Here is a 13,168-nt window from a genome sequence, read left to right on the forward strand (position 1 = left end):
AGTTGTACCAAAATGACTGACACATTGAATACTTGCACAGATTCTAAGTATTTACAAGGTCAAATTAAAGTAACCCATAAAGATTACACTTTACTGCATTTTAGCCTCATTCTGTTATATCCGAAAGCCGAATATATTTATTTGTGAGTAGTGTAGCAACCATTCAATGGGCATGCAAAGACATCCAGCAAAGTCAAGAGTTTGACTTACAGGACTAGCCGACCTGATGTAATAACCGACATGACGCTAGTATTAAGTTTGTCCTATTACGCCTGCCGTCTTCTGCCTGGGTGGGATCCACTGTTTGACCTATGCAATCACACTAACCAATGAAAAGAAAGAATACTCAACCCTAGCCAATTTTCGTCGCTGTTACTCAACCACTCTGTTGCGCATGCGCAGGCCACTAGTCAGTGGCACGCGTGGAAGTCCAGTGACAGATCTTCGGCATCCTCCTCCGGATTTTACCTTCAGAACTGGCCGAATTTAACCTTATTCACTCCCGAAAATGTCGTGGCTTTTCGGCCTGAACAAGGGGCAACCGGAGCCGCCTCCCGGTTTGCCGGTTCCGCCTCCACCCCCTCCGCCGCCGGCCGGTGGCTCCAGCGGCGGCGGAGATAAACCCAAGGACAAATGGAGTAACTTCGATCCCACCGGGCTGGAGCGGGCTGCACAGGCGGCCAAGGATCTCGACAAGTCTCGTAAGTATTCGCAAAGGAGAGGGGGGCTCTTTTCATTGGTTACCCTCTCACCTAGGGATAGTACCCAGGTTTCATTTTGGTTGACTCCTGTAGTCTCTTTGATAGCGAGGCCCAGTAACCTGGTGTTTTCTCACATATTGTACAATAATACGTGCCAATTGAGCCAAACAACGTTTTTTTTTTTTAACTCTGCATTCTCCCATCGCCAGTCAAACTCACAGGCATGGTTCAAAGGTCGTCATCCAGTCTGTGTGCCTTCAAGAAAGGCAACTTGCTCAAAACCCATTTAGGTAGAAAAGGCTGACATTCTGATGTCCTGTCCTGTCCTGTCCTGTACTGTCATCCATACAGGACATGCCAAAGAAGCTCTGGAATTGGCTCGCATGCAGGAGCAGAGCACCCAGATGGAACACCAGGGCAAAATTAAGGTACAGCAAAAAAAAAAAAAAAAAAAAAAAACACCGTTCATTACCTCACTTTTGGTCAAATTAACGTCGTTTTAGCTATCTGCTAAAATGGAAGTCTAAAAGTTGCAGTTTATAGTTATAATTTTACAGTAACTATCCGTATTTTTTTTTTTAAGAAATGTAACTTTCCCACGGAACAAATTGTCTGTCCGCTAGAGAAATAGCATAACAGCATTTCCTTTGAGATAATAATGAGGCCAAAAGTATTTTTCTTCTATTTTCCATCATGACAGGAGTATGAAGCGGCCGTGGAGCAGCTGAAAGGCGACCAGATAAAAATCCAGGGTGAGGAGAGGAGAAAAACTCTAAATGAAGAGAGCAAGCAGCATCAAGCGGTGAGTTTTGTGCCACATTTGCCTGGCATTTTTTCCTCCCTCCTTTTTTACTAAAGTCATTCTTCCCATCTTCATCAGAGGGCTCAGTACCAGGACAAGCTGGCCAGGCAGCGTTATGAGGACCAGCTAAGACAACAGGTGAGCTGTCCCGATTTAGTGAAACATTCCTCTGATGTTTTTTTGCAATCATTTTGTCCTTTTTCCACTCAGCAAATCTTGAATGAGGAAAACCTTCGCAAGCAGGAAGAGTCTGTTCAGAAGCAGGAAGCAATGAGGAAAGGTGCGTGCATCGGCGCTTGTTCAACCCAAACATCCGGTGATTAGCTGGAGGCCGATTTTGATGTTCTCCTCCGACAGCGACCATCGAGCACGAGATGGAGCTGAGGCACAAGAACGAGATGCTGCGCATCGATGCCGAGTCCAAAGCGCGCGCTCGCGTGGAGCGAGAGAACGCCGACATCATACGCGAGCAAATCCGCCTGAAGGCCGCCGAGCACCGACAGACGGTCCTCGAGTCTATCAAGTAAGATGCCGGTTGAGGCGCATGCGCTCAGGACACAACATTAGGTACACTTTCACAACAGTGACAATTATAATTAGAATGAACGCTTCATCATTTATGTATTTATTTATTTATTAGGCCAATGCCGATTTCAATATTTGGCAGAATAAAACTCAGATCACAGATGAATTGGCATATGATGAATAAAATAACTTCTTTTTAGATCACTTAATACTTACAGCAATAAATAATATGATTTAAATGCAGAGCTTTTGACTCTTACAATGACTTTGTCCTTTATTATTTGTCATTTTTACAACAGAGGAAAAAACAGCCTTTTTTGCCACTTTTTTTGGGAGGGGAAATGTTTGAACATCAGTATATTTGGCTTATATTGTAATGTGCTAATATGTACAAAAAAAAGCTTAAAAATTGTCCGACTTTAAGAGCTAATATTGGCTGATTTAAGGACGTGCCATGTTATGGACCTGGAATTGGCTCAAAATGGCTTCCTCAAACCAAAATGTCGGACTGCCTGTTCATTGTTGAGCTCCAATGAGGCTTTTCAGGTTATGATAGAAATGACGACCTAATCTTGCTGATTGCTGGTGCCGGGGGATTTTCCCCCTAATTTTCCAAGGGGCCAGGGTTAGAGGAATCTTTTTTTGTGACTCCTAATGGACATTTTCACAAGGAAGCTCACATTTTTAAAAAAAATTGGTGAGTTAGAAGCAAGGCTAGAATAATTTTGGATTTTTTGTTTATTTCGTGTTGATTTCTGTTTAAAAAATAAATACTGTAAATGTTTTTTCAATTCAGTTAGTTTTAATTGTTTTTTGGAGCAAGTTTGTTCTTTTTTTTGGTGGTGGGGGATGTTTTAGTTTAGTTAAGATTAGTTTTATTTTTTGTATTTGTCGAGTGCAAGATAAAAAAAAAAAGGTCCGTAAGTATTGTGCAACAATGTAAACTACAATTCTCAAACAACTGACCTTGGTTTTTCTGTAGCTACTGAATACCAAAATAAATATCCAAAAAGTTAATGATACTGTGTATAGTGATACTAAATGACAAAAATGAAAAAGGAAAATTTGTGTTACTTTTATAACCATAAGATATAGTCTGATATTGTTTGGGTTTTATAAAAAAAAAACATTACATTTTGTTCTATTTTATTAACAGTGTTTTTTATTTTGTATTTTAGTTTTTTAGTTTTAGTTACTTTTCTAAACATAAGATATAATTTGATATTGTTTTGTTTTAAAAATATATATTTTTTTGTTCTATTTTATTTACAGTGTTTTTCCCCAAAAATATTTTTGTTTTAGTTTTTTAGTTTTTGTTACTTTTATAAACATACGATATAATTTGATATTGTTTAGTTTATTAACAGTGTTTTTAAATTTTTTGTTTTATTTTAATTTTTTATAGTTTTAGTTACTTTTATAAACATAACATTTAACAGTGTTTAATTTTTTTTATAGTTTTAGTTAGTTTTATAAACAACATATAATTTGATATTGTTAAATTTTTTATTTTATTTTTTGTTCTTTTTTATTAACAGTGTTTTTTAAATGTTTTATTTTAGTTTTAGTTAGTTTTATATACATAAGATATAATTTGATATAGTTTTGATTTCATTTTTATTTTATTAAGTGTTTAAAAAATTATTATTATTTTTTTAATAAGTCCGTTTTCATTAACTATCATAACCTTGGTCTGAAGGTAATTGCGAGTCAAAGGTATTTCTGAAAAATAATTAACAGTGATTACAAGAGGGCATTTGGAACGTGAGCATAAAACTTCTCTGATTGTCTTTCTGAAGACAATCGTCAAAGCTCATTCGATTGTGCAGATTTGCCTTAAATGTGTGTTTTTACAGTATATCAATGAGACACGCATCGCACTGATGTTATCAACATACATACATGTTACTTTCAGGACAGCCGGTGCCGTATTTGGAGAAGGATTCAGAGCCTTTGTGTCAGATTGGGACAAAGTCACGGCCACGGTGAGTCCTCCACTGTCCAATGTCCCCGATGACACAAAACAGACTTAACTGGTTGTCCAACGCTTTCTCCTTGCGAACAACAAGGTGGCCGGGCTGACCCTTTTAGCCGTGGGCGTGTATTCTGCCCGCAACGCCACCGGGGTGGCGGGTCGTTATATCGAGGCGAGACTGGGGAAACCGTCTCTGGTGCGAGAGACGTCCCGCTTCACTGTGGCGGAGGCCATCAAGCATCCAGTCAAGGTGGGACTTTGAGGTCACTCAAACCCTGGATTGAACCCAAACATTGTAATCATTTTTGTCAATCTTTCTTAGACGGTGAAAAGGCTGAAGAGCAAACCTCAGGACGCCCTCGAAGGAGTTGTGCTCAATGTAAGAATCAAACAGCCACAATAAACTGGTGTCAAGTAAGTAGTGTTCTAACAATTTGCTTGACCTTCAAGCCCACTTTGGAAGAGCGCGTGCGTGACGTCGCCATAGCAACAAGAAACACAAGGCAGAATAACGGCCTGTACCGGAACATCCTGATGTACGGACCCCCGGGCACGGGCAAGACGCTGTTTGCTAAGGTGATGCATTTTGACAACTTTTTCAAAATTGGATTACACGGAAAGGCTGTAAATCATTCGTCTGTTTTGAGCAGAAGCTGGCAATGCATTCTGGGATGGATTACGCAATCATGACCGGCGGTGACGTCGCACCGATGGGGCGCGACGGTGTGACCGCCATGCATAAAGTGTTTGACTGGGCCAACACCAGCAGACGAGGGTAAGATACCTAACACGGCAATAAGATATAAACCAGTTCGTTTCATTTTATTTGAATAATTTAATTATTATGATATTGTTCTTCTAGCCTGCTGTTGTTTGTTGATGAAGCCGACGCATTCCTTCGTAAGAGATCCACTGTAAGTTTGAATTGTGCCGAATCTAAGAACATGTGTTATTATCGTTCTTTGAAATCAAATGAGAAACTTTTGATTAATAATAATAATTAAAAACATAAGCACTTTTTAATGGAGCCAAGGCTAAAAATGCTAGGATAGCCTTTGAGCTAACTTGTAATTAGCAATAGACTAGATACAGATTATTAGTAGTTAAGGAGGCCGAAAGCCGATATTCATTTGCAGTAAAAGAGAAAATATTTATGTCAAATTTTTTAAGAAATGTCTTTTTCTTTTAATTTTGAACATATAAAGAATAGACAGCTTTGTAAAAAATAGTTCCCAGTGTCATCAGCGTGCTAAATTAAAAACTAAGCAAGTAAATAGTTCTCTAAAGTTTTCTACTGTAAATTAAGTTTTTCAAATTTTCAACATATTTTTTTATTTTATTTCATAATTCTTTTAATAATTTTTTTTGTTAGTGTTGGGAGTTCCCAGTGTCATCAGAATGTGTTAAGTTAAATTAAAAACTAAGCAATTAAATAGTTCTCTAAAGTTTTCTACTGTAAATTAAGTTTTTCAAATTTTCAACATATTTTTTTATTTTATTTCATAATTCTTTAAAAAAAATTGTTAATATTGGGACTTCCCAGTGTCATCAGAATGTGTTGAGTTAAATTAAAAACCAAGCAATTAAATAGTTCTCTAAAGTTTTCTACTGTAAATAAAGTTTGCCAAAAATTCAACATAATTTTATTATTTATTTTTTTATATAAGAAAAGTGTAGGGAGTTCCCAGTGTCATCAGCATGTGTTCAGTTAAATTAAAAACTAAGCAAGTAAATAGTAAAGTTTTCCAAATTTTCAACATTATTTTTAATTTAATTTAATTATTTATAAAAAAAAAAAAAAAAACTGAAAAGTATAGGGTTTTCCCAGTGTCAGCATCGTCTTTTATAATCTTTTATAAAGTGGAAATTTAAATAAACTCATAAGTGAAAATTTCCCTGTATCTCACTTGGTGACAAATGCATGCGAAATTGCGAATGTACCTCATTTTGGGTTTCCGTCAGGGTTCTTTTCAAAAGGTCTTCGCAGACGGTGACAAATTATCTGAATATGTTCAAAATGTCTTTGCGAGAAGCAAAAATGGCTGTGAACATCTCACAAATCCTGAGGAAAACCCTCAATTTGCTATTTTCGCAAGCATTCCCCGCTCAGTGAACTCCCAGCTTAATCGGCTTTTAGATTTGTTAAAATTAAAAAAAAAAGGACAATGCTGATTTTTGTCAAAATGCTGAATATCAGCACAGATAATCACTCTATCACTACTTCTAATCGTTGCTGCTGACGTTTTCAGGAGAAAATCAGTGAAGATCTCCGAGCCACTTTGAACGCATTCTTGTATCGCACTGGGGAGCAGAGCAACAGGTAAAAGTCCATTTTCCGTTCGAAAAGTCTTTTTCACATCTCTAATCGTGCTCTTTTCTTGTTTTATTTACCATCCAGATTCATGTTGGTGTTGGCCAGTAACCAACCAGAGCAGTTCGACTGGGCCATTAACGACCGTATAGATGAAATAGTCAATTTTGCTCTGCCGGGGTTGGAGGAGAGAGAGAGGCTGGTGCGCTTGTACTTTGACAGATATGTGCTGGAGCCCGCCACCGGAGGGAGACAGTGAGTACAAAAGTATTTTATGCGACAACAGTCATTGCTTGAGGAAACAGAGATCAACCATTTAGTAAAACAATCTGTGTATCTTCCTGCAGACGGATGAAGCTGGCGCAGTTTGATTATGGTAAAAAATGCTCTGAGATAGCTAAGCGGGCAGAAGGCATGTCCGGTAGAGAGATCTCCAAATTAGGAGTGGCCTGGCAGGTATGTCTTCTAACGTTACTTTAAAAAAAAAAAAATCCCTTCAAAATCCACGATCGTCTTATTATCGACGTGTCCTCGCAGGCCGCGGCGTATTCCTCCGAGGACGGCGTGCTGACGGAGGCCATGATCGACGCCCGCGTGGACGACGCCGTCAAGCAGCATCGGCAGAAAATGGACTGGCTCAGAGCAGAGGCTCAGACCAAGACACTCACGCCTCCGCCAGCAGGGGGCGCCGTAGGTAAAACGGGCTTCAATCTGCCACTTGGGAAGGCGATCGCTCAAAGTTCTCCGTCAGACAGACCGGACTGTGAAGAAGCAAGTTTAGAGCAGCACGCCGAAAAAGTGGACAAGACTGGTTTGCCTCCAAAAGATGGAACTCCAGTTTGAGTTAGATTGTTTCAATGAAATAGAAAGATTCGGAATCATGTCTTCACTCATGTTGGACTATCTTGGAACTCGCTCACTTGTGGAAGTAAAACTATTTGTCTGTCTGTAACAACATCAAGTAATAAAGTGCATAATGGAATCAAGTATGATTAAAATGTGTTTTTATAAACAGTAACAATTGCTCTGCTTTTCATGTACATCATCATCGCTAGAATAACATTGTTTTTTTCACCCTTACTGACAACCAGTAATTTCGACAATGTGATGACATGTGCGGCACTTTCAAATTAAAAACACAAATGCGCCTGAAGTAATGTTGATGAAATGAAATAAAGATGATCGAGTCCTGTAACATTTGTTGCCTTATTTAGCAATTTTACCCTCAAAATGGCTTCGTAAAATGTATGACACATTTTAAAATATTTATTAAATAGGTTTCATTATTACTAATGCTTGGATTTTGGTCTCAATTGAGAAGTAGACATTTTACATTTGATATATACAATTTATATACCGCATCGAAAGATTGAAATAATAGCACAGAGGTTTCCAGTGAGCACAATAACTGACCTCCATGCAAAGTGCTAACTCAATATTTTAATCTGAAGTATTTACAGGTCCTAAAACAAATGCAATGGTTGGAGAAAAAAAAAAAGAACATGAGCAACAAATGGTTCTTAGAGATTCTTTTAGTATATTCCTATATACAAATCAGGCACTGAGCTGACAATGCATCATTTTCAAACATACAAAAAAAAAAAAAGAAGTATGTCCTGAAAGACATCACATCCAAATCTGAGTATCAAGTCAACACCACACATTTCCTCAGAGAAGTCGAGCTTTGGTTATTCACTAGCTCGACATTTTAACTTAACTCATCTATCCTAAAACATAAAACAAAAGCATTTTCTTGAGTTCATTCTTCCTGCTGGCTCAATAAAACACATCTACAGAGTTCCAGGTACCAAATCAAAATCTGACTTGAGATTGAACTAATTAGGGAGAAAAAAAAAATCATAACGATGGGACTGTGTGTCATGGCACTCCCTGAGGAGGCGTGGCTGACCTTGGCTTGACCTTGATCAAGAGGAGTAGAAGGCAAGTGCGTGCTCCTCGTGGAAGCCGACCGCATGATTGTGAAGATTTTTTTTCCTTTCGGCTTTGCATACACGTGTTTTCCACAAACACAAAGCCTGTCGTGTAAGTGTCACGTTATTTGCGGTCGCTTTGCGGGGGGTCCTGCGTGTCCTTTATTGCGTCCGTCAGTAGAAGCAGACGGTGTGAAGGAAAGCCCTGCTGCTCTTGTCCTCAAACTCTTGCAGGAGCTCGTCAATTTCGTTCTCCATGTCGTCCGTGTGCTGGATCTGGGCGAGGGAACAAAAACTCGGTTAATGTTGGGCCGGCAGCTCCGTGGACAAATACGGATTGAAATACGAGTACGCTATTGCAGTATTAAAATTACAAGCACTGTTAATATTTGTATAAAAACACTTTTAGGGCATAAATATGAAAGAAATGAAAAAAATGGTAGCATACAGGGCTGGACTTGCAAACAAATTAATAAATCAGCATTCTGACGTAGGCCTGCCGGCCTAACCCAACTCCTAATTAGCGGTTCCGTCTAAATTGTGGGTCTCTTGGGGTAAAATGTAGGAAAATAACGCCGTATCAGCAAAAACTCTGCTCAGTTGTGCTTGATATTGACAAATATTGTTTATTACACAGCCATACGATTTCTTGTTTTGACTATAACGATCCATCTAGATTGTAATGCTCATTTCCTGTTCATGACAACGCCACATGTAGACACGATCGACTCGTTCTGAACAAAAATGAGCATTATCAGCTTTTAAAAATGATTCCTATATTAGATGGGGCTTCAAGTGTAACAAAATAGAAAGTGCTCCAGTGCCAGAAGCGGTCAGCGCACGTCATTCATTCCAAACCAAAAGCGTTCTTCTTCAGAGTGACGCCTCCACCTAGCAGACACTCACACATTGACACAGCTCGCAGATGAGGAAGGCGCCCAGCGTGGCTTCCTCGTGGTTGTCCTGAATGTCCACGTTGATGACGTGCACGGGCTGCAGGGTCTCCTGCTCCCGCGAGTTCAGATCTGGACAAGGACGGAATGACCACGCGTAAGGTGCTGAATTGAAAAAAAATATATATATATAGTCAAACAGGAAGCCTGGCTCACCCTCTAAAACTTGGTCATAGACTCGCTCCTCGCATGTGATGACCAGGTCAAACTTTTCCTTGCAGCTCTGGAAGCGCTCCGGCTTGGACTTGATTCGCTTGTTTCGGTCCAGCATGTGGAGGATTCCGTTCTGTGTGTATCTGAGGGACGGGCTGGGTCAAGGAACATAGCAAGACTGCAATGGACTCTGTGCAGAGCTTTTTCTTTTAACATTGTTTCACTTTAGGTATGAGGGGAATGTGTTGGGTCCGTTTGAAGTGAGGAACAGCACCCTCTAGTGTTAATCATGCGCACATAACAGGACACACATTTGATGTCATCACGTGAGCCTCAACATTTGGTAGTTGCGCAACAGTTTGGCTTTACAGCTACTGACTCAATACTGTGTTTAAGGTTAATTAGGCAAATTAAGTTTATTTTGACTGTAGAAAGTAACTATTTTAAACTTTTGTACTAGAAACAGCAACAAGCCATCCTGCAGCTACAATCATAAATTCTACATGCATTACTCACAGCTAGACATATTTGGTTTTCAGGTGATGTTTCAGGATGAGTAAAACACATTCTCACGTTTACATTGACCTCAATCTGACCTCTAAACTTTGGAATGCGCAAGTCTGTTGGACATTTCAGTACTTGCACAACTTGTTTTCTAACAGAGACCCGAACAGCAAAATACACGAGTTTATTGGATCAATAAATTTCTGGTTCAACTCCAATTTTAAGTTACCATCCATTTCATCATGTTGCTCATATTTTGACATCATGAGTCCACCTAACAATTGATTAATAGTACCTTGCCACTGCCAGGCTTCAAACGGGACCTTCTGACAAGGAAGTGGCAACTGAGCTTAGACTCATCAGCAGGTTCCAAAAGAGACTGGAAGAGTCACAGAAAAGCTAGTTGTGAATTTTGCCATTGAACGCGTTGGAACACCAGGTAATAATAATAAATAAGAATCAAAAATAAACAGCTGTGTGTTCAAAAGTTTAAAGGTCCAAGTTCACTTGTTCATTCTGAAATCCCACCCGAAAGCCTGATATTTTTGAGTAGCAAATATCAAATATTTTGTTAAAGCGTACACATTAACCACTTCAACTTGAATAAGTTCTTGTAGCTCATTGTGCATGGCATCTCTATAGTTGTGTGCGTTGACGCACAAGACCAGATCAATAATTATACAAAGTGTGTGGGTGGGGCAGGCGCTGGAACAGCAGCTAGGGCACAAATATGGGGCCGAGTGTCTCCATTTGGGTCTATACTTCCTGTGAAATAAATGTGTCATACATTTGCTATGGTTAGGCAAAAACTGCCACCAAGGTCAAATGAGTTGTTTTTTTCCAAAGGCGCATAGAGAAGCTCCTTAGTTACGTTCCCTGAAAAGGGGAGAAAAATATGAGCCCTGGAAAAAGTTTTAACACTGTAGATTCAACTTGAACACAGCAAAACCCTTCTTGAACCTGTATTGCATCATTTTTTAAATTGTTTTTGTAATATTGGAGAGTTAAGAATTTATTCAAAGCGTCAACTATGGACTCATACACAGCTTTAAATTAATTTGGTTTTCATCGTGCAAGCTATAATCATGAAAACTCCATTCAAAAATATTTTTGTCATTACTGTCAATATAGCTCAGCTTTTCCATGTCTGTGGTCAGCACAGCAAATCAATGAATTCATATTTTTGAATAACATTACTCAGAATAAGTACAGTGTATAGATATTCAAATTACATTGCGATGCACCAGTGGTTTCTCATACAACAGATTGATGAGATTAGTCAACACAATACAGGCTCAAGGTTTTTGTATTGGACCAACTAAGAGGAATACATCAGACCTTTTTCTCCCCCCCCAAAAAATCTCCACCTATTTTTTTTTAAACAAACTGTAATTTACTTCAGCACATCTATCAAATTGCAACATGTTAAGTGCAGTGTTACAGAGCTAAAAACGAGGTTTCCTTGCATGCCATTTACCCATCGATGCAGTTGCGTCCACCCTCCTGAAGTCCAGCCAACATAATGAGTCACATGAAATACTTATCCCGTGTTTTGTTTGACAGTGTGTGTATGTGTAGAAGTGAGACGGGGATACAGTTCCTTGTCCTTGCGGACCAAGTCGTTGTACATCTGTTCATATGTTGTTTTGAAGTCGTACACATTAGGCTTGTCTGGGGCGGGGCCAGGCAGCTTCACATGAGAACCAGTCCCGAATGAGCGCACTTCGAATCCACGTTTACTGCAGAGAAGAGATAAGAAGATAGAGGAGAGAAAAAAACGAGTAAATCAGATGACACTACAAAAATTTTTACAATTTTAAATGAGTAATCAACCAGCGCGGCCCCCTTTACAAAAAATCTTAACACATTCCTGCTCTAAAAAAAAGATTGAAAGTTTTTTTTTGTTTTTTTGATGCCCTACTAGCGTGCTGAATTAGTAATGTAGGCAAATAAATGCTCAAATAGCTTTATGACAAGGTGTTGGAGCATTTATTTGATATCAATTTTAAGGTCATGGGAGATCTTGAAAGACATTCAATATGCATTTTCCATGAGAAAATAGGGGTGACAGAAAAATACATATTTTTAAAATGCAAAAAAAAATAAAAACGAAAAATGTGTATAATTGACCTTAAACTGGATTAAGAAAAGAAAAGAAAAAATCTATATATTTTAAAAGCTATTTATTTTGCAGCACAATACTTTTCTAATAAGTGCACTAGCCTACAAGTGCACTGAGCTTTCCAACTAGTGACAGAAAAAAAATGGATCTTAAAAATAGTATTTTAATAAATGCTCAAAAGGCTTTCCGTAAGACCCCACGTCACTGCAAACACTAAAGTGGCCGAAGGGGGCAGCACTGCGCAGTTACGTCATCAAATGCCGCGCAGCTGCAGTTTCTTCCTTCCGGATTTCTTCCATCTAGGGGGCGCTCTGTCAGCATGAACCAATTTAAATAAGAATTTAAAAAATCCCAAAACGCGTCCGGGCCTTTAAAAAGCCCGGACCCAGGTGTGATTAAAGGCTGTGTGGGTTGTCTACTAACGACAAACTCAAACAGAGTCAGAAAACAAGGTTTAAACGGAGAGCTCGACATCCGGCGTGACACTGCACTCTGAGTCCATTGTTGGGACTGCGGAGGCCCGGCAAGTGTGGCGTCGTGTCAGCTGATAACCGCTTGGCTTCACAAACACGACGCAATAAGGCACAATTCGTTCAACGTCGTCGTCGTGTCGTCGTCTTCTTCCCCGGGTGGCCTTTGATTACCTGAGGATATTGTGCGCTTCCATACTGCGGTTCTGGTTGCTCGAGCACACAACCGCTACTCTCAGCGGGTGGCTCGGCATTGCGACTCCGGCTGAAAGCTAACCCTACTAAAACGGTCGAAAAACACTTGGTATCGTTTGTTTGCGCCCCTCTTAGAAAAGAAAAAGAAAACAACCCCCTTTAAATAAACGAAACAGTAGCGCGCTGCGAGTACCGTTCGAGAGACCACCCTACTTTAAAAGCAGGAAGTTAAAATGGCGGAAACCCCGTGCTTGGAAAATTATTTATCTCAGCGACGTCATCAGAGGGCGGGGCCATGGGGGCGTTTTTGTGACGTTAGTGTATGACTACCGTACCGTGAGGGCTTTCGTTCGTTCTGATTGTATCAAACCTAATAAACGCAATTAAAAAAGAATATCCATTTATTTTATAAACCCCTAATTAAAAAAAATGTTCCTGAGATACACAGGAATGAAACTGAACAGCCTAGCAAAATTACAAAATGTAATTAAAAAAAAAACGTTTGTAGAAAAATAACAACAAACAA

The 13,168-nt window shown here is 39.3% G+C and overlaps 2 protein-coding genes across 2 annotated transcripts; one reads left to right on the forward strand and one right to left on the reverse strand.

The window, feature by feature from the left end:
- Nucleotides 1-370: 370 nt before the first annotated feature.
- On the forward strand, nt 371-7,509 carry atad3 (ATPase family AAA domain containing 3). The gene is made up of 16 exons (XM_077572929.1): nt 371-701; nt 1,053-1,129; nt 1,402-1,503; nt 1,582-1,641; nt 1,714-1,783; nt 1,861-2,026; nt 3,944-4,013; nt 4,098-4,253; nt 4,326-4,382; nt 4,454-4,579; nt 4,654-4,778; nt 4,866-4,917; nt 6,253-6,323; nt 6,402-6,569; nt 6,662-6,770; nt 6,852-7,509. Exons 1-16 carry the CDS (start codon nt 509-511, stop codon nt 7,155-7,157), a joined length of 1,908 nt encoding a protein of 635 aa, XP_077429055.1. The 5' UTR covers nt 371-508; the 3' UTR covers nt 7,158-7,509.
- A 53-nt stretch (nt 7,510-7,562) lies between these two features.
- Nucleotides 7,563-12,893, reverse strand: ssu72 (SSU72 homolog, RNA polymerase II CTD phosphatase). The gene is made up of 5 exons (XM_077572930.1): nt 12,622-12,893; nt 11,451-11,594; nt 9,355-9,494; nt 9,152-9,270; nt 7,563-8,521 (listed from the first exon to the last, which is right to left on the reverse strand). The coding sequence occupies exons 1-5, from the start codon at nt 12,699-12,701 to the stop codon at nt 8,420-8,422; spliced, it is 585 nt and encodes a 194-aa protein (XP_077429056.1). The 5' UTR covers nt 12,702-12,893; the 3' UTR covers nt 7,563-8,419.
- Between the last annotated feature and the right edge of the window lie 275 nt (nt 12,894-13,168).

The sequence above is a fragment of the Vanacampus margaritifer genome, chromosome 8, assembly GCF_051991255.1.
Source record: "Vanacampus margaritifer isolate UIUO_Vmar chromosome 8, RoL_Vmar_1.0, whole genome shotgun sequence".
Classification (NCBI taxonomy): domain Eukaryota; kingdom Metazoa; phylum Chordata; class Actinopteri; order Syngnathiformes; family Syngnathidae; genus Vanacampus; species Vanacampus margaritifer.

What these genes read in the sequence shown, in the direction of transcription:
- atad3 (XM_077572929.1), top strand. Translation starts at nt 509, where the DNA reads ATGTCGTGGCTTTTCGGCCTGAACAAGGGGCAACCGGAGCCGCCTCCC. An exon ending in CAAGGATCTCGACAAGTCTC is followed by an intron (nt 702 to 1,052) that starts GTAAGTATTCGC and finishes TCATCCATACAG; the next exon opens with GACATGCCAAAGAAGCTCTG. An exon ending in ACTGGGGAGCAGAGCAACAG is followed by an intron (nt 6,324 to 6,401) that starts GTAAAAGTCCAT and finishes TTTACCATCCAG; the next exon opens with ATTCATGTTGGTGTTGGCCA.
- ssu72 (XM_077572930.1), bottom strand. Translation starts at nt 12,701, where the DNA reads ATGCCGAGCCACCCGCTGAGAGTAGCGGTTGTGTGCTCGAGCAACCAG. An exon ending in GAAGCGCACAATATCCTCAG is followed by an intron (nt 11,595 to 12,621) that starts GTAATCAAAGGC and finishes TCTTCTCTGCAG; the next exon opens with TAAACGTGGATTCGAAGTGC. An exon ending in GTCCGCAAGGACAAGGAACT is followed by an intron (nt 9,495 to 11,450) that starts GTATCCCCGTCT and finishes CCCGTCCCTCAG; the next exon opens with ATACACACAGAACGGAATCC.